This window comes from Mesoplodon densirostris, chromosome 8, assembly GCF_025265405.1.
Source record: "Mesoplodon densirostris isolate mMesDen1 chromosome 8, mMesDen1 primary haplotype, whole genome shotgun sequence".
Classification (NCBI taxonomy): domain Eukaryota; kingdom Metazoa; phylum Chordata; class Mammalia; order Artiodactyla; family Ziphiidae; genus Mesoplodon; species Mesoplodon densirostris.
Genome location: NC_082668.1, coordinates 9,226,124 through 9,247,976, shown reverse-complemented (window position 1 = coordinate 9,247,976; position 21,853 = coordinate 9,226,124). Strand labels below are relative to the sequence as shown.

Below are 21,853 nucleotides of genomic sequence, written 5' to 3'. Positions count from 1 at the left end.
TGATGAAATGAGAGAAATCAACACAGAAGTTAAGAGAAATCAGGGACAGCGAAGTTCACAGATGGGCAGAAAATTGAAGAAAAGGAGGAGGAGGAGGTGTGGGTAGATTTAAAGAGACAGAGAAAATCTGTTGGATATGAGGTGTAGTCATTGGACAGGTATATTTTTCTTCAGCCCATCTGAGCTTCGAACATAGATCAGCATGACCACATCAGAGTCTGTTTCCTGGTCGCCACCTACAGTCTGCTGTTTCCTTATTTCCCTTCAATGTCCTGTGGATTCAAAGCTCTAAAAATAAATAGAGGAAGAGACTCAGAACAGATGCCAATCTATTAGCATGTGATAGAAAAGCCAATTGTGATACTAGTTCTCAGTTATCTTTGTTTTAGTGTCTGCACAGAAGAAAAGCTCTTCCTTCTTTACCTATCTCTCCCCCAAAACATTGCCATATGTGCACACACCAATACACATACTCATATACAGACAGGCCTGTGCACAGATTTGGACTGTTTTCAACAGGTTTGAAGGAGCCAAAAGAGAAAGAAGAGCTCAGCTTCTGGGTGGAGGGAGGTGACGCTAAGTGGATAATGCAAGGAGAAATAATTGAAAAATTAGGCTGAAAAGATATCTGAGTAAGTTTCTTCAAATTGAAAGATATCTGAGTAAGTGTCAAGTTTTTCTAAGTGGACATGAGATCCAAATATCACGAGATTGGGAAGTTTTGTAGAGGAAGATGGATAATTTTCAAGATACCTCTAGGAAGTTTACCAGAAACATGATAATAAAGTCTGTGACTGACGGACAGTCCTGTGATGTAGAAAGCTCATAGAGAACTGACAGAAGTAATAATAGTCAATAGTGTGGTCAGTGTCAAAAGAGCAGGCAGATGGTGACAATGAAAGTGGTAACCTCTGAGATGAAGCCAAATATGGTTGAAGGAAATATAGATAAACACAAAGATTGTAATTTTTTAAGCCAAAAGATCAAGATAAGATTAAGAGAAACAAACTGAAGCAAAGAGAAAACAGAAAGTGATGTGACAACATAAAGAGGATTACTTCAGCAGTAAAACTAGATCCAGAGACAGAAGCATAAAAAACTAGACAAAATGAGATACATACAGGAAGCAATCAACAGAGAGGAATAAAGATGAGGCACAGAGATAACTGCCTAGATAAAGGGTTAAAAGATGAGAGAAAAATGGTAGAGAGAGAAAGGGGCTGTGTAAAAGAAAGAAAGGAGAGAGATGGAGAAACTGGGGGATCTGAGATGACCACGAGACAAAAGCAACATTGGCACAAGGGGTGGTTCACACCAGCAGTGAGTTTTCAGGGTAAGGTGTCCCCAGGTATCAAAGTGGCTCCTGTAACTCACCCAGATTACCAGGTACCTCACCAAAGGGGTTTCATGTACTCTTATGGTTTCAATCACCATCTACAATCTAATGGTTCCTAAACACACATTTCCAGCCCAGCTCTGCCTTCTAAGCTTCCAAACCCAATTATCCAAGTGTCAGAAAGGCCTCTGGCTAAGGTCCTGAAGGTTCTAGACTTCTCCACTTAGATGTCTCTCAGACTCAACACTTTTAAAACTGAGCGCGTCATCTTGCCCCCTAAAGAAAGCGTCTAGTCCTCCAGTGTTTGCTATCTCTAAACCACTTATTAACTGACTCATTCTTTCAAGTTGAAACTCTCAGAGTCATCTGTGACACAGCCATCTCCTCAATTGATGTACCCCATCTGTCACCTAACTCTATCAATCATTCCTTTTATGTGTCTCCACCCTGTCCATTTATTTCCATCCCCATGCCAGCACTCTCTTCCATATCTATATCACTTCTCACTTGAACTAGGTCTACAGGCTCCTTATTTGTCCTCCTTCTCATACTGTTCCCACCAAACATATTCTAAGTGATTTAGCTAAATTGATCTTTCAAAAATGCAATTATGTTCATGCTGCTTTCCTACATAATAGCCAAATATCATTTAATTTTCTTTAGGAATAAGTTAATTCTTCTTCATGTGATCTCCAAAGCTCCATATCTGAGGCTCCTGCTTCTTTCTCCATTCTCACGATTCCGTCTCATTCTCTCACTCTATGTTCAGACATACTAAACTCCTTTTGGTTACTTGTATTTGCTGAATCCAGACCTTTGCACATGCTTCTCCATCCATTTGGGACTATCATCTTAGTCACCTTTCTCCCTAATCTGGTTAACTACTGCTTCCATGATACCTCCTTCAGAAGAGGTCCCTCATCTCAAACTCTGCAAGTTCCTCCTGCCTTCTGCCTCCCCAGAGTATCCTGTACAATCTGTGTCCTAACATTCTCCATGTTTCAGTGTATTCACTCATTAAGTGTCAGTTCCCTGGTTGCTCATAAGATTGACAAACATTCACTCTTCATGCATCATCATCACTCACCTCATCACCTGGTACATGAAAGATGCTCAGCACATTTGTTGAATGAATAGAAAAAAAGTCCACTTTCTGTATTCCAACATTTGGAATTTGTCTGGTAAAAATTAGTTTCTTATAGTATTTATATGAGAATATCTATAAAAATTATTTTAATGATTGAATTTTGTATATACATATACATATAAATGTAATAAATAATATTTCTGGAAAAGAATAATGTCACATAAAAGTAAGTACAAATGTATATAAAAACATCATTAATGGATGGATGGGAAAAACATATAAAGAAAAAATAGAAAAACAAAGATACATACTTTGGGCAAAGAGGAAAAGAGAAAAGGCAGATTAAAAGGAAGGGACAAGGACAGTGAGAAGCAACAAAAGAGAAAGCGACCTCAGAAGCAGAGTCACCCTGTGATGTAGGAGTCCATGAAAGGTGGCTGGTCAGAAGTGAGGGGAGGGGTGCAAATGAAAATTCTTTACAAATCATAACTTAGGAACAGAGCTCCAAGGACTTGAGAAATGTTCCCGTGTCATGTGTTTTTCAAAAAGTGTGTCTAGAAGCCAAGAAGCATGGACTGAAAGTAGCCAAGCATTGACATGATGGGTAAGGACACCCAAGGTCAGGGTAGGGGTGGTTCAGCAGACACCACAGACCCTGGGGGAGCTGTGGTAGGTGATCGGTGTTCAAGGAGAACTCTTACCAGCTCACAACAGGGGGCGGGCCAGTTATGGAAGGTGAAGGTCACAGGGCCTGTGCTGCAGAATGTCAGGAGTCTGAAATCAGAGCTCCAGTTCCTGATGCACTTGACTCTAAACATACTTTGACAAGGAGTACATCCAATCCATGTCAGAATCCCATTCCCCTCTTCATTTGCTTGAACTGACCCATTGGGGAACTGCAGGGAGAAAAGAATTCTGTTTAACAGAATGGGTCCTGTTGATTATACATGGATGATGTCGTTGAAATACACTGGTAAAAATGGCAGTATCATGGAGCAAAGAAATAAAAGTACTCTTCTGCTGGTAGATAATAGTGTCACTTGGTCACAACCTTGGAAAGGCCTCAAAAGACAAATAAATGGTCCTTTGCCCTGACAGGAATAAAAGACCTCAGACAACTATTCATAAACTCACCATATAGTTTTGAAGGATGCTCTCTAGCATGTTACTGATTTACACAGTGATTTCTCATTAGCTTTTGCAACTAAGATCTTATTTAATCTTCATAAGAAATTTAAAACCTGAACAGCATAACTGTTGTTATCCCTGTTTCATAAATGAGGAAACTGATGCACATAAGTAGTGAAGAGAGTTTTCAAAGTTTTACAGTTTTTTACAGTTTCAAAATTTTTAGTTTCTGACCACCACCTGTTACTTTCTAGATACCATGGATACTGGAAGCAATTCTACTTTGGGAAAACACAGTGAGAACAGAAGTAAGAGTGCATAAGAATTTACTCGATTTTCATGTTACAAACCAACTATTTTTTAATGCTAAAGTTTATTATTATTTTCTATACCTTTAATGAGACAAAAAATTAATGCCTTTTAAAGTAACTATTTTTTTCAAAATGCTCATATCTTCACATTGCTTTTTATGCTGATTTTAAAATGTTTCTTATAAACACTGTTATATATCTTTCCAGAATTTTTCTATGCATGTGTTAACACATTTTGCAATGTAGTTTTATTTATCTAAATAGGATAATTCTATGCATACTTTCTCTCTTAAAATTATTATACCATACCTAGAAAATTAAAATATTTAACATTTTAAATTGAACTACAAAAAGTCTTTTTAAGGGATGCTTTAACATGCACTATTTTCATTTTTAGTGTGGTTGAGTATTTTCCATTTGTTATTGGTCATTTGTTTTTCTTCTCCATAGAACTCTTTGTCATGGAATGCTCAGTCATGTTGTGGTGTTTGTATTTTTCTCACCATGCTGAATGAATATAGAAATCTTTATATGATATACATGTACATTAAATCTTGATTCTATATGTTCCTAACATTTTGTCCCATTTGTTGTTTTTCTTTTAGGTTTGTTAATGGAATATTTTATCCTAGAGAAGTTATACATTTTTAGGAATCAAATTTGTTAGTTTTTTCCTCTCTAGTTCTTTGGTGTCCTATCATATTTACAACAGCTTCTAGCTGAAGATTTAAAAAATACTGTTCTATATTTGATTCTAGAATATTTGAAGTACCTTATCATTTTTAATATTTACATCCAAAACCCTGTGAGTTTTGCCTATTTGTGTATATGTGAGGTGAGAATTTAAAAAATATTCCTTACACTATTACATTATGATTTCAACCACCACTTTGATCACACAGTGTCTTTGCTTGTCTATATATTAGTTTTTCTTTTACAAGAAAATTGCAGGAGATAAAGGAGAGCTCAGAAGTAGCACCAGACTGATGATTCACTGGGGGTGAATTTTAAAATTAACTCAAGAAGATTCCCCCACTTCCTTCCCAAGTTCATTGGAAGCTCTAATTAGAAATGTGTTGAAGTTACAGATTAATTTGGGGAGAACAAAGACTTATACCCATTTATTCACGTCTTATTTAATGTTCTTCTACTAAGAATTTTCATACACCTTTAAAAAATGTGTATGCCGAAGTCATTTGTTTCTCTCTATGAATATCTTTTTTTCCCATTACAAAATAGCTGGAATAAATTTAAGTGAGACAAGACTCTCAAAATCTTTATTTAAATAGGAAATCTAGGGTCATTTTATTATCCATTTGCATATGAGGAAGTCAGAATGCCAAGGATCTTCTTCTGATTCAATATAAAATCTTACAAGCATCTATATAGTTTAAGGATCTAAATGTCACTTAAAATATTATGGCCAGGCCCCCAAATGATCAAGACAATCAATCAGAATTAAGTTTCTGAAGAAATTGTCTTTATAAGAAGTGGCAATAATTTCAAATGAGGGGGTTATTACAAGACCCCTACAAATAACTCTTTCAAGGACAAGTTTATATTACAGAGAACAGAGCAAATTGGTAATGGTTACAAACAGACACGTCTCCATATTTTACAAGACTTATCTTCTTATGAAATTTCTCAATTTAATACTGTCAGATCAATTCTTTATGTTAGTTTTGTGGTACAGACTGCTCTCTCTCCTTCTACAGCTATGGTTTGAGGGGACTTTCCCTCCTCTTTCTGTAATTCTGTTAGTTATGAAGACTTACATTTTAAAAATCTGGTCTCTGGAATTTGATTAGTTAGCCTTGTAAGAAACGCAGACCCATAGAGTTGGATTGTGTTGGCAGAAATAGAGAAAAAAGAACCTGGAAAGTATTTTAAAAACAGTAAAATAAGATGTATATAAATTTTTCTACTTCAGCCTCCCATCTTGTTGCTAAATCTGAATCAGCTTGTGATCTTTATCATTTTTTTTCAAATTTCCTTTCTTGCCTTCACCTAAATACATAATGTGAATGATTTGTTCAGCATTTACGTGAGGATGTTTACGATATCTTTTTTTAAAACTATATCTTATATTTAATAAGCATTACTACTTATAGGCTAAATATTATTACCAGTATCATTAAAATACTTTCTACAGTTTTTCTTTGATCTCCAAATACTGAGGAGTCTTCTTTATACACGTTCTATTTACCAGACCTCATCCTTGTGGGCCTCATCCCACTTCAATTTTCACGGCTCGATTTACCCATTTCACACTCTCAAACTTCTACGACTTCTCTTTCCTGGAAAATCAGACCACATCTATATTAATGACTGCTAAAACCCAGTCTTCCTTCATGGGACCCATTTTGGGTGAAGATATACAAACAGACTTCAAAACTGAGCATCATTACTGGTGTAGCATGGGAATTTGGCATAATGGAAGGAAAAACCAGATTTGGGATATCCCCCAAAACAGAGGTATAGAAGGCTTCCGCAGAGAGGCCAAGATTTTGAAAGACTCTGGCCAAGCTTGTGCTCATGCTAAAGACTGGGTAGAATTCTGTTGGCTGCATCTGAAGTTCCCATAGCTCGTCCTATAATGTGGCAGGATAATTCACAGTGACCTCTGCTTCCAGAGAATAAAGAAGTGCACCCAGATCTTCCCTTTCTTAAAAACTCTGAGTTTCACCCAGAGGCAAAGAGCCAAGGGTCTCATTTGCAACATAGCCCAGGGTCCAGTCACAGCAATGGTTCCCAGTGACACATATACTTGTTGACACAGCCCCACAATCTAGCAACCTTAGGTGCTAAATGCAACGTGGGAACCTCCATATTCTTCCACCATGATGAAACAGAAAAGTACCAATTCCGCAAGGTTAGACCAGTGTCATACCCCAAACACTTGGAATGATTTCCTCCTCCGTCTGTCCTTGCCCCAGGTTAAAGTTCCTAGCATCAAAGGAATTCTTTCCTCCTGCTGTGTGGCAGGTAAGAAGAGAGTCTGCATTAGAAATAGTTAAGCTTCTGCATATTGATGCATCCAAGAATGTGTTGGATAGTAACTTAAATGAATAAATTAATTCTATCAGTTTGTGAAAAGTTTAATCCAAATATATGATTGTATACTTAAAGCCAAAAAAAGACATTAAAATAAAGGGAGGGATACAGAAATGTCAGCAAACTACAATTAGAAGGTTGGTAATTTTTCGTAGTTAGTTCTTTGTCATGGAGAGTGACGTAATAATCGATGTTGTTGGTTAATGAGGATTACTCTGTAGATCGCATTGTAAGGGTGAGGCTGCCTCTACACCACAGGCTCCCAAGAGGACTATACAGATTGACCATAGATGAGCGGCCCTGCTGACCTCATGGGTGAGTCAGGGGTAGGCAGCAGGTGTGGAGAGCAGTGTGCATGGAAAGGCAAACATCTTCCCAGGAGCCTGGGCATTAGACCTGAAGGGATCTGTCCCTAGCAAGCTGGTTTCTCCAGTCAAGAGGATGAAGCTAGTACAGCTTATCAGAGGGTGGCCTGATCATGGTCTTTCTGACTGCGAGGTCATTGACTGCCTCTTGCCTTATAACACCTGGCAAGCCTTGGCATCACTGTGATCAGGTGAGTAAGCTGGGAGAACCTGATGCACTCTCTTGTCTTCTGGAGAATCATGGTCTCCTACTTGCTAATAGCTCCTTCCTGGTCATTTGTTGGTGATGTTGATGATAGTGTCGATAGTGGTGGTTCTATCGGTGGTGATGGTCCCTTCATGTCTTCCTGATATCTACATGTTGGCATGTAGGAGAGATTTCATCCCTAGGGATTACATCCAGTCTGGTAGCTATAAATTCCATCAATATGTTAATGACTGCCAATTATACTTCACCTCCTTTGATGCCTTTATTGAACTGCCAAGTCATAAGTTCAACTTCTTACTCCAAACTTCCACTTGGAGTCTCAAATTTGACACATGAAACAGATTCCTTTATTTCACTCCCAAACTTGTCATCCACCACCACTCACCCTTATCTCAGTAAATGGCACTAATTCTACTCAGTTGCTTGAGCCAAAAGCATAGAAGATGTGTTTGATTCCTCCCTTTTTCCTAACCCCCAACCCACATTCATTCATCAAGTTTCAAAACTATATATATATATTTTTAAAAAGAACCAAATAGAAATTCTGAGATTGAAAAGTATAATAACTGAAATAAAAAACAATGAAAAAAGTGGGTGAACTCTGAAAATAATTGTGTGTGTTCATGTGTATACATATACAGCCAGTTCTCATTTTTCATGGTATATGGGCTTCATGAATCACCCCAAACACAAATATAGCTAATCTTGTACCTTTGCTCCCAGGAGAAATACAGGGTTTGGTTCCTGTGAGCCTCTGGTCACATTTTTGTAAACCAATAAATATATATCTTTGTTTTATGAGTGTTTCTGTTTAAAGACACCTAATTTAATATATATGTTGATTCATCAATGTTGAACTCACAGCCGACAGCACTATAACTCATGCCTGATCGGAGCTTATCTAACACACAGATTTTCTCCATAAGTCACATCACAGTCTTAGGAACACTAGACAGCACTTCAGCACTAGGCTTGGGGGCCATTTTAAGCAGCAAAATCACCAACAGAAAACACAAAAATGAGAAAAACATGAAACTAAATAGTCGGCAAAAGGACACTTGTTTACAGAATAAGCTGAAACAAGGAGACAGAGCATTGCCTCGTTCACCCTCATCTGGGAACAGTTGCGGCCGGCAACTCAGATTTTTCACTGCTCTGCGCATCACCATGAATGACCATGAATGACCATGAAAGGGCCCTGAGTACTGATCTGGGGGTTGCAAATAAACTTTAGGGAGTGGGTGACTTCACAAATATGGAATCTGTGAATAATGAAAATTGGCTGTATGTATACATATTTTCATTCTTTCTAGAATTAGTTTTTTAAATTAAATAATACATCTGTTCTCATAGGCAACATTTTATTATTGTTGTTTGCCAGATAGCCTGCAATTTGGATTTATATTTACTCTTTGACCCAAGAGTTACTTAAGAGAGGGTGGGAGAAAATGTACATTCTCTATTTCTATTTTCTGGGTATGGAGTTGAATATGTATCAGTAATATCAACCCTGTTAAAACATATTATTTGGGTCTTTCATAGCCTCCTCATTTTGTCCACTTGATCATCTGTGGACGCAGGGACATAACAATAAAATTGTCTACTAGTAGAGTGTTTTTACCTCTCATGGTATTTCCTGTATTTTCTACTTGCTTAAAACTTTTTGGCCTGAATCACACTTTCTTTGAAATTCAGATCATGACTCCCTGGTTTCTTTTTGTTGATGTATGCTGAATATACCTTTGTCTATATATTTATTTTCAACATTTAAAAATATGTTTTTACTTGAGTGTTTTGTATATGGTTAAAAGTTGAGGTTTACTTTGTAATTTAATCTCAAAATATTTTATTTAAATAAGTGAGTTAAGTCCATCTATTTTTATTTTTAGGACCAAAGTGTTTGAACTCGTTCCTGTCATATTAATTTATATTGTTGATTCATCTTGTTCTAGTGTCTTAGATATTAAAAATGTCAACACTCTGCATTCTGTCTTCAATGCATTTATGTGCAGATATGTACTTGTGATACTTAGGAAGGTTTGCATTTTTGTGGTAGTGGTTACAGCTGGGCGTATGACTGCTTAGCTGAGACTAACCCTCCCAGCTTTCCCTGCCCTGCCAAGCAACTATGGCATCTGAGTAGAAAAAATGTGAGCCTCTTTTGGGTCTTCCCCTTAAAAGAAATGAATGGTTGAGCCCCTGCTCATTTCCCATATTTCCATTGGTTAGGAGTATATACTTCTGATATTTACAAAGGTTTGTACTTTTGTTATAGTGATTACTCTTAGAATTACCTTTATATGATACCTTTGGTCCTCTCTTTAGGCAGAACCCATTAATTTCCCACCCAGGAGATTTATAAAATTCGTGTATGTCCTATTTCTCTTTCCCTTCTCACCCAATTTAGGCCATGATGTGCCCTTTATTTTTACCTCTTAGCTATTAAATATGTTTTGTATTTATCCTTTATTTATCCAAATAATACCCTTTGACTCCGAGCTGTAGAACAAGCTATGACCCTGCCCTACCACCCATATTTCTCCCTTCCTCCCAATTTTTTTTATATTGTATAATTTCTATATTTACGGACATATACATTTATGCCCTGGTCTGTCACCTCATCTCCATTTTTATTTTAATCCTTTTGCCAAAACTTTTCCAGTCCTGTCTTGGTTTGCTGAAGTGGATCCTCTAGTAGTCTTCTCAAAGGAACAAGTACTCATAGGAACAGTATTTCCAGAATTTCCCTATTCAAAATATTTGTTTTTATTATTTATACCTGAAAATAATTTGCTCACTCTTTACTTCTAGAAGTATTTTTGTACTTCTTGTACTTTTTTTCTGTGGCATTAAATGTTGCTATGGAAAATTCTATAGTCAACGAGCTCCCTCTCCCTTGAAAATGACTTGGTTGTTTTGCCCAGGCTGCCCATTCAATTCTTTAAAGTATGGTAAGTTTGCTGGAATATATTTCAGGGTTGACTGGAGTCAATTTTCTCTGCTACAGAGTGAAAATACATGTACTTATGATATGTATATTCATTTTTTAAAATAATTTCAGAAAACTCTTTCTTGAACTTATCTTCAATTATTTCTTCTGTTATTTTGGTTTTCTTCTTCAAGAATTCAAATGATTTGTTTACTGCCTTTTCTTGACAAGGATATCACCCATTTATTTCTTTTAAAGGAAAGACCCAGAGTCTTCTGCTCACATCCTATTGGAGAACCCTTAGTCACATGGCCAGAGCTAGCTGCAAGGTGAGGCTAAGAAATATAATCTCTAGACAGGCAGCCAAGGGTCTAGCTGTAACTCTATCCCTATGGAAGAAAAGAAAAGATGATTATGGGTGACAAATAGCAATCTGCTTATTTGTTCTCCATGTTTTCATCCAAAGTCACTGATTTCCTCAAATAAAGAGGAAAATTCAGACTCTCCATTGGTTCAAACCCAGCCTTGTTGTCACCTGAGGCCCTTTGGCAATAAAAGGAGCTGGAACTTGGATGCAACACAGAGCTCTGTGGCCAGAGACAAGCCAGCCCTGAGTGAGAAATAAGAGAGAAAGTGTTAGAAAAGTTTGTTGTAACTGATGAACACAGCTCTCAACCAAATGAGGAGAAACAGACAAGAGAGAACTTAATCAATTAAGCAGAAGCCAGACTCCTGGTATCACATCAGATCTAAACACAGTTATTTAAACCAAACTAATAGCACATACCACACCGTGTTGGTGCAGTAGAGATAAGTGACCCTCCATTCTCTGAATTAAGTTCTGTAATTTTCATTTCTATCTCATTCTTTGTTTTCTTCCTCTTCTCCATCTCTCTTCTTTTTCCCACCCCTCTCCCATTCTACTAATGTTTTTCTTGTATACTTTAATTCTTTTGTTCATTCTTTTACATCACATCATATAAAATACTGCTGTTGGGTTTATACAGCACTGTACAGGTGGCAAGATTTTCCTTCTGGAGTTGAAACATATTCAGATATATTTTGTTTCCATTTCTTTTGATTATTTCTAACACCATATATATATTTAAATATATTATTATATGTTAAATATATTTTAGAATATAAATGTAAATAAGTATAAATAAATATATACTTATATTTTTAGCATCTCTATCATTTTTTTCTCCATACTTATCTTTATCACCTTGTTTATTTCCCAGGTTATATTTACCCAAGTCTAGGACTTTTGTTCTCTGAGTTTTTGTGAAATCTCACTGCCATACTTGATTTATTATAATAGTTGGCATGGGTAGTCTAAGCACAGTTTGTTCTTTCTCCTACTTACTTCCTTGTCAAACCTGTTCTCTCAAGTAGTTCTTTCCGTGCCCCAGGATAAACTCTTAGGTAAGTCCCAGAGTTGTGCTAATCCTTTTCAGCAGCAGTGATATTCTCATTCAGTATTTAAAAGACTGAGCTGATATAATATTAAAACTGTAAAATTTGTAGTGAGCAAGTTGGATAAGGCCAGCCTCTTCTTTCATCCACACTTGCTCTCTAACAGCATTCAGTATGTGTTGCTTTTAGCTAATTCAAATTGAGGAGGAAGGAAAGAAGGAAGTGGTAAGGAGCAGGAATGGCCCTCTTACAATAGATCCTTCATGTCTCCCAGAAATGGCAGATGCATGAGCCGTATTTGTGGGTTCTTCAGATATTCACTCTCTTTAGGGAGACTTACTCAACTGAAGTTCCCCTGATGCAGGAAATCTAACTGATGGCTTACCACTTCCTTCTTAGTCTCCCAGCTTCTAGGAGGTCCACACCCCTCCTGGGGTCACCTCTTTCATCCAAATGATCCTCCTGGATACAGTATCTATCAAGAACTAACTGAGCCCCTCCCTTCCCCAGGGAGGCTCGTGAGAACCATGCCTCTTCATGGTCCTACGACCAGTGGATGTGGGGTTGGCTCCCAATGCAGTCACCCTCTCTAGACTTTCCAGGCTTGAGTCTTTAAACATCTCTGCCTCCCTCAAGCTCTTAGAGACACAGATTAATCACCTTGAGACTGAAACCTTCTCACTTGCCTTGAGGGGAGGGGAACACTTAACTTCTATAGTAAGCCTCTGGTGTCAATAAATAGTATTTGGATAGGAAACCCAAGAACAGCCACTCTACTTCCTGTGGAGTACTTGAGTAAGAAAATTCACAAAGAAAAATAATTAGCAGGTCTTAAACCCAAAATCTCCTAGTAAGGAGAACTCTGGTAAGCTGAACTAGACTACTTTTGTATCTTTAATTTATTTGGCCTCAACAGGTTTGATGAAAGGTGAATCAAACAGTGCCAGAGAAAGATAGAGAGGGAAAGAAAATATTTTTTGTTTGTCTAAGATGTCTATGGTTGAACAGGCCCAAATTGTAGTCCAGGCATTGAAAGAAAGAGAAAGAAAGAAAGAAAGAGAGAGAGAGAAAGAAAGAAAAGAAAAGAAGGAAGGAAGGAAGAAAGAAAGAAAGAAAGAAAGAAAGAAAGTGGGCTTTCCTGGTGGCGCAGTGTTGAGAGTCCACCTGCCGATGCAGGGGACACGGGTTCGTGCCCCGGTCCAGGAAGATCCCATGTGCTGCGGAGCGGCTGGGCCCGTGAGCCATGGCCACTGAGCCTGTGCATCCAGAGCCTGTGCTCCTCAACCGGAGAGGCCACACAGTGAGAGGCCCACGTACCGCAAAAAAAAAAAAGAAAAGAAAAGAAAAGAAAGAAAGAAAGAAAGAAAGAGAGAAAGAAAGAAAGAAAGAGAGAAAGAAGAAAGGAAGAAAGGGAGAAAAGGGGGAGGAAGGAAGGAAAGAAAGAAAAAGAAGAGGAGAAGAGAGGAAAGGAAAGGGGAAAGGAAATGTGTGCACATTTATGGCCCTGCTTTGGAGATCAACACGTTTGAACATGGCACTCAGGAGATTCACCTGCACAAACCCCACCATCTTTCCACCCACACCTCCTAAATCTGACAGCATATTAACCTGACATAGGGTTTCAATCAACCCTTTTTTGATATCTCTAACCCTAAGGTTTTCCAGGACTTGAAGTTCTATTTCTACAAATTCCCCTTGGGCAATATTTTCTTGGTTAGTTCTTTAAATCCTATTTTTTTGTCCAAACCCATGTGAACAAGGTCTTTGGTCACCTTCATGATATTTTCAGCCTAAAAGCCTTCATTTAGGGCTAAGATGATGGCCTTTGTTTTATCTGTGTAGCTCACCATCACATCTCCCTAGACAATCCAAAGTCTTGCGTTACTGCCATTGATTCTGCCTCTCAACCAAAGGAAATCTGCATTGCTTCCCTTAATTTTTAAATTTCAGGATGCTTCAGTTTCTTCATTGGTAATGGGGATAGTAAAAATCCCTAAAATAAAGTAGTAGAAGTAAGGGTCTTATGTTCACGTCTAGCATATAATAAGCACTTAACAACTGTTAGCTCTCATTATTATTATTCTCACAGTGTTCCTTGAGATATAAGGAATAAAACTCTGTCTTAAATTATTTTTTATTAATGTGGATGTAAATGAATTTTTATTAATGTGAGGGCAAATAAAATGAAATCTAGGATGAACCCAGGTTAACCATCAAAGGCTTAGTACATACAAAGCTATGGGTTATATATTTTTTCTTTATGCAGTAAGCTTTTGAAAATTTAAAGTAAAATGTAATTTTTGAAAAGCACGATTATATACCATGCAACTTTTCAGCAGCATCTGTTTTATATTTTTCTATTTTCTCAGAAAGAGGGGTAGACATAGAATTGAAATTCTGAGTAACAGAACCCCAAAGAAAAGAGGCAAACCAAGAAGAAATAAATACATAAATAAACTTTACTAACTAAACATCTAAATTCTCGTGCTTTATTCTATGCTTTTGTTAATAGACCTGTTTCTCTAATTACTTTCTGTAGCTACTAACTATTGAGAAATATATCAGATTTAGTCAACTTCTAAAACATGACAGGGAGAGAAATATGATATCTCAAACAACATGGTGATGAATCTGCAACCAAAACCCAGGACCCAAGGGCCACTGAAGTGCTGCCTCTGATGAACTGGTAACTTTTGAGGCTGGAAATAGTTGTAGCCATAAAACACTGTGTAACTCACAAGTGACAAAGATGTCCTGCCTCATGTCCCACCACCCTGAGGTAGTCCTGTGAACTTGGGTCTGTCACTTCGCCTCTTCTGCCTCAGTTTACTCCTCTGCAAAGTGAAATGATAACAAAGAGACTGACTACCCACCAAGGCCCATCCCAGCTTCAAATACAGCTTCACATTCTGTAGATCTACCACTGGACTCGGTAAAGACCGTGGACAGCTCTCTCATCGGCATCAAGAACAGGGAGCCCAAGGAGTGTCTTTAATGGATTCCCCAGAGCTTTAATGCATCGCTGGCTGGAAGGGCAGGAACAGCAGCTAATCATTCTCAAGTTCATCTTAAGACTCCTTTCTGTGGAGTCAGACTCTGAGTTCCCCGCCCCCCACCACCACACCCTCTCATGTAGAGGTAGGCCCTCCTTCTGCCCTGAGCAATTTTCAGAAGGCAGTAGAACTCCCCTGAGCTTCCCTTCCAGCCAGGAGAAAGCTGCTGTGAAGGAAAAGCGAGGCAAACAAATAAGACAGACCCCATCTCCTGCTAGGCTGCCCCATTGTGATCCTGCTCATGGCTCAGCTAGTCCCTGAATCATACCTACAAATTTGTCAAATTACAGATAAATTACAATCTAAAACTCTTTGTCTGGAAAAACAAATTTGGCTAGAAGTTTCCCACTAGAACAGCAGAAGCAATATATTTTACCACCTCTCAGTAGTGAGTGGTGGCCATCTTGCTTGGGAATGAAGGCATTGGATGGTCCTTCTGGAAGGTTAGCACCCTTGCAGCAGCTACCTCGTTGCCCTATGTGGTTCTTTTGGGAAGAGTATCTCTCAAAAATACCCAGTTCAACTCCCATCCACAGGGCCCCCCACCAGGCCAAGGGAATCATGCTTCTTCATTGATTCCCTTGCTGGCTCCTGGCTCAGCCCTTCTCCCACCACAGAACACTCTAGCCATGACGTTCACCTTTATATTGGTAAGAATGAGTCTGATAATCTCTCCTTCCCTGATGTCCCAAGGACTGAGGTCCATCTCCTGTGTGGATCCTTTAACGTACTTTGTCTTGGCTTGAGGGGAGGTGTCTGACGATTCTCTTGAAAGAAATGTAGCCTCTTTCACAAGACCTGGAGGTGCGGAAGGCCTGTTCCGGCAGAACCATCCTCATTATCCCTTACCATGGTCTGTGCAACAGGGCTAGACTAGCACTTGCTTTAGGATCTGGGCATACTGGGCTCCTATTCTATTGTTCTTACACACTGCGGACTCTCTGATACTCTGAGGCAACCAAAAGATCACCTAAACATCCTGATATACTTTTTTGCCCATAAAGATTAGTTCCAACTGTTAAGAAAATTATTTTTAAATAACTTTTAAGTTTTCTGACCACATTATTATTTGTAAGAGTTAATGTAGGGTTTTAGTATAGCATTAGTAGTTATTTATTGAGATGGTAGACCCAAGAATAATTAAATCCTACTTTGTCCAGGCATTTTACTTTCTGGATCTAAGATAATAAAGTGCTGGAGCTCACTAACACACAAATAACCCCTGTAAAGTTTAGCAGCACTTTGTTCATATGATCTGGTCTCCAGACCAAATTTCTGAGAACTGAGCTGGAGTACAACGAGTTTCTGTTTGTTTGCCATGAAGTTGTTTGTCCTCAACAGGCTTTGATGAAATAGAAGTCTAACTCACCAACTAGTCCCAGAAATATTTAAACAGAGAGAAACTGAGAGCAAGAGAATGCACGTTTGCCAATAAAGGCTACTGTTGGACAGACTCAAGTTATAATTAGAGCTGGGGTTTCAATTTCATCACTGCATGGGAAAGGAGAGCAAGGAGAAAGCCAAGAGAACACAAGTGTCTTCTTGTGGGATAGTGGGCCTTGATTCTTGCAGGAAAAGAGAGAGAGAATCAGAACTGACCTTTTCCCACTTCAGCATCATTAGTGACAGGAGAGGACTGTTTCACCAAGACCCACACCTGTGTGGATAACCTTTTATACCTGGCAACTACTAACTACCATATTTGGTAGTGTAATGTTCTTTGAAACCAATCCATCTAGAGCAATTTTTAAAGAAAGCTTCATCTACTTTCAGGTCTACATTTTTTCCCATTCACTTGTTCCTCTTAAGTCTTCAAGATCATAGCCATGCTTATGATTCTCTTATACAGGTTTAGTCATCTCTCCTCAGTGTACCTCCCTAATACCTTGATACACTTCCTAAGGGTAACATTTTGTAAGGTAGAACATGTTGATCTTGGGGTGTGATTTCTCTTGGGATGAAAATCATTCATAAATATCTCATGGGGCCATTTTTATTTTGGTGAGATTTTTTTTTTAACTTGAGTAATTGTTATGGCAAAGTCCCAGAATATGAGATAACATCATCAACCTGAAGCCTTTTTGTGATTGGTTGAAGGAAATATTCCTTTCCAGCCTCATCTGGTCATAATCTGCTTAAAGAAAAGATTAGTCATGATTGACTTTCTGGAGGGGATTTTCTCCTGGGACCTGCATTACCCAAATTAACACCCCAGGATTCCAGCCATGGGAACAGAATGATGGGCACAGACCTTTAGCAAGAAGGCATCCCTGACTGCAACATTCAGACACACTTGAATGATGGCAGACCTGAACATGAACATGGACATGATTAATCTTTTTGGACAAACTCGACAATTAAATCAGATACTACATTTTTCTGAAACATCTCTTAAGTCGACCTTTTGTGCCATCTCTAACCCTACAACTTTTGGAACTTGGCATCAATTTTATAATCTCCCCTTCATTGAGCCATTGGGCTACTTTTTAAGTCCTTGCTCATTTTTGCGACCATTTTTGATACAAAAATCTTTCAAGTTTAGGTTTGCAGCAGCTATCTGACCTATAGAGTTGAACATGAAGTCCCCCTTGAGACCTAATATTACTGACTTTTATCTCTGCCTCTTTATCAAAGTAAATCTTCAATGCTTTTAGTTAATTTGCATTTATATCTGTGCATATCAATTTCCTCATCTGTAAGATAAGGATAGTATTAGTCCTTTTTTGACTAAGTCCCTAATTTGACTAAATTTGCTCTAAGGATAAAGTAAATTAATAGAGGCAAGGTCTAAGGATAGTTCCTGGCACACAACAAGGACTCAAAAGATGTACAGCTTCATTACTCTTCTCACCTTGCTGCTCTGTTGCTTGGGAAACACATAAAACACGGTTTCAGTTTTATTTGGAATGACTTGGGGTAAAAGAAATATAGGATATATCTCAGTTAAACATCATCTTTGTAACTAAGTCTAGACCAGGGTTCCGCAAACTATGGCCCACAGGGCAAATTCAACCTACTATTTGGGCCAAATAGTAAATATTTAAGGTATTGTGGACCACAATCTCCTTTGTGACTACTCAACTCTACTGTTTTATTGTAAAAGCATCCATAGACAATTCATAAATGGAAAGATGTGACTGTGGCTGCGTTCTAATAAAAATTTATTTACAAAACAGAAAACAGAAAAAGTTCCTAACTCCTGATCTAAGCATTTGATATTTTTCTTGAAGTACTAGGTAAACTCCTAAAAAGTGACATTTGAATGGTATTTTTGCAAAACACTACTATTTGCAATGCAATGTTATAAAAAGAGACATTTATGTTATTTTTCTACTTCCTCAGGGAGAAAAACAGTCAACACTGGGCCTTTGAAAAGAGGCAGAGAAAGAGGTAAAAATAAGTGATTAATACAGTTTTAATAATTAAACATCTAAATTTTTATTTTATAATCCATATTTTTAGTGATCAATAAATTTTCTTAATTGGCTTACAGAGCCGATAGCAAACGTTAGGATAGTCCTTGGTCTTGGTCAATTTCGACCACATGACAGGATGGTGATAGCACCCACTCCATTGATTAGTCAGTCAACCTGTGAGAGACCCCCAGGCCTCCTTGGCCCTGTGCAGGGCTCCTCCCACTGCACTGATAACTTTTGAGGAGGGAAATACAAAGAAAAATATATAAAAGGTATGACTCACATGATATTTCTCTCACCCTTCTCTTGCCCACATAGAGAGCCATAGGCTCCCCACCAAGGGGGACTCTGGGTGGTAACACAAGACCTATGTCCTAATTCCTAAAATTCCTTTGACTGTGTAACTTTGGCTTGTCAACTGTTCTTTCTTGCTTCAATTTCCTCCTCTGTAAATTGGTGGCTGGCAGGTGAATGAGACTGAATGGCCCCCTACACCCACCCCAGCTCTAATAGAACTGACTCTGGAAGGACTGTTGACAGCCTACCCTCCCCATCCAGAGAGAAGCCCCCAGACCTGTCTTTAAAGGATCCTCCTCATTGTTGCCCAGAAGGGCAAGAGAAGGTGCTCCTGCTACTGACATTCTTTCTAAGACTTTCAACACCTGCTTCAGAGGAATTAGATGCCAGCACCTTCACCCAAGGATGTACAGAAACCCTCTCCCTGAGCAATTTGCAGTTTCTTCTAGAGCAAATTACTTTCTAGCCACAGAGAAAGCTGACATGAAAGAGAAGTGAAACAGAGAGCAAGGTGGGAAGACAGACACTGCCCCTGCTGGGGGTCCCATTGCAATCCTCCTTTTTTCCCCAGGTGAGCCCTCAAATGGGGAGAAAAAACTAAAAGTTGAGTTTTTTTTCTCCATCTGCATAACTTCAAAGGGGTAAACGTCAAAGCAATAATATGACTATAAATCTTCCTTCAGATCAGCAGGAGGAAAATTATCATGCAATAGGTAGTTGGGACCAGCAATCTTGGGAATCAGATTCTTTCACAAGAGGTTTGTATGTAGGATTTTAGAGGATGGTGGTGGAGGGTGACGTTATCTTTATGTACCTAACTTGCCTAGAAATGTACCTAATTCATGGGGGAAATCCTTCCGTTACATTTTAAGTTATAAAGAAGGATCTCAAGATGGGTGAGGAGAGACGGTACACAGTTTTAGAGCAAGATGGAATGAAGAAACCAATGCTTCCTTGCAGGTCCAAGAATTCCCGAGGAAACAAATATGGATTTTCAGCTTCCTGAACTTCCTGTGACTTGTGGTGAGGCGAAGGGGATTTTATACAAGGAGAAAATGAAAAAAGGTGGGCTTCGTGGTCTTCTACACTTTTCAACTGGAAAACTCCCATGTGAATAATATATTATACAGGGGGTAGACACCTGTACTAGGGGTCTCTAGGTTTGGTGACTCACTAGGAGGACTGAAAGGACTCAGCATATAGTTGAACTCATGGCTGTGATTTATTAAATTGAAAGGATACAAAGCAAAATCAGCAAAGGGAAAAGGCACATGGTACAGGTGTCCGTTTCCAAGAGTCTTCTCTCAGTCGGGTCACCAGGACACACTTAATTCACCAGCAATGAATTGTAACAACACATGTGAAATGTTGTCTGCCAGGGAAGCTGCCCTGAGCCTGAGAGTCCAGGGTTTTTATCAGGGGTTAGTTACATAAGTACCCTCTGCCCAGCACATGCCAAAATTCCAAAGTCCCAGAGAGAAGGCAGGTGTTCACATAAACCGTGCTGTTTGTATAAACAGCTAAGGCACAGTGAGCTACTCTTAAGTTCTGGGAGTGGTGAGACCCCTCCCCAAATCCAAGTTCCCAGATACCAGCCAAGTGCTAACCTTGCAAGCAGACTTTCTAAAGAAAGCAGCCTCAGTTCTGTTCTGTTAGCTCTTTTCCACACAGCATCCCAGATAGGCTGGAGGAAAGATGGCATTCCCACTCTTTTAAAATTAATAAACATTAGCCTACCAGGCCATCTCCACTTTCCCCCATGGAAAAGGTCCACAGGTGCCCATCCAGCACCCAATACAGGGGCAAGTGCTTCAATAACAGGATGGAAGATGTACACATTTGAGAAATCTAACAGCAACCTTCACAGCCACATTCCCTATAACATCTGTATTGCCTTGTGCTAACTGGGAGAAGCACAAGATTTAGACTCAGACTACCGGGATTCGAGTTTCAGCTGTACCAAGAGTGTCTATTTTGTATGGGCCAAGTTACTAAGTCTCTCTCACCTTGAACTGTCCTCTACAAAATGGAAATAATAATAAAACTTTCCTCACCATATTATTATGAGAACAAAACAAGATAACAGATAGAAAAGTTTGCAAATTACAACTGTTAAAGCACAGTACAAATGTTCCTCTACCATAATTGATTCCCTCCTCTCAAAATATGGTTCTTTAGGTACCAAGAAGTATAAATGTTTTCCCCATGATTATAGAGCATATATATAATTTAACTTTTCCCACTTGATAACATGTCTACAATTGCTTTTAACATAAAATAGCTATGAGTCCAAAATATGAGCAATAATTGATTGCCATTCACTGGCGGATCAACTTTTGTACAGGACAAGGCGGACAAGGCTGTGGTGACAGTTGTCCCACTGCCCCATGTGTGACCTCATCTGTCGCCTCAGAAACTCAGCCTGGCTCTATCCTGGGTCTCAGAGAAGGGAAGGGAAAGAATCTTGCCTATTCTTTAGAGTCATCCATTTTCTTCTCTTTTGAATATAGTGAAATTTTTTAAAGTAAATGTTGGTAACAATTACTGTCCTTCTCATTGCATGAGGGTCAGAGTATGCACCCAGAGCAGGAAGTCTGCTCCTGCCCTCACCTTTCGGACTGTTGTGGAGCCCCAGAGAGGGGACTCAGCTATCCTGCTGCAGATTATGAACCCAAAACGAGTAGCCCAGATTCACGTGGCGGGAGGTCAAGTTCTGGGGTTTTCACAGTTGGGGGCACACCCTGGCCACAAAGGGAGCTCAGCTTGTCTTGGTCTCACAGGCACCTCGGAGAAGTGCATACAGAATGCATATGGAAAGTGGCTCACCCTCAGGGAATTTGAAATTGAAGGAAACCGGGAAGCATCCAAGAACTGGAAGCTGAGTGTGCGCTGCAATGGATGGCCCCTGAAAACCTTGATTCAGGTATTCTAGTGACAAAGTGCTGCAATCAGGGATTTAGTGCCACAAGTCATCAACTTCAAGCTTTAGCAGAATTTCCAGAAAACCATCATGACACTCCTTGCCTGGGTCACAATGCGTATATTATCACTAACATTCCATGTGGGTGTTATATTTGCTGGCTTACATTACAGCTTAATCCTCTAAGTGCATAAACTCTTACACTTTAAAATTTTTTTAAAATTTTTTATACAATTTTTAAAGGCTACTTTCCACTTACAGTTGTTACAAAATATTGGCTGTATGCTGTACAATACATCCTTGAGCCTATCCTACACCCAATAGTTTATACCT

General features: G+C 38.9%; 1 protein-coding gene across 1 annotated transcript in view; it reads left to right on the top strand.

Moving 5' to 3' along the window:
- LOC132494987 (nuclear body protein SP140-like protein) overlaps positions 1-21,853 on the top strand; it is a 110,342-nt gene that overhangs the window by 76,810 nt on the left and 11,679 nt on the right. Inside the window, 3 exon segments of the mRNA XM_060106480.1 lie at positions 3,806-3,859; positions 19,561-19,665; positions 21,381-21,523. Of these exon segments, the coding sequence (XP_059962463.1) occupies positions 3,806-3,859; positions 19,561-19,665; positions 21,381-21,523 (302 nt within the window).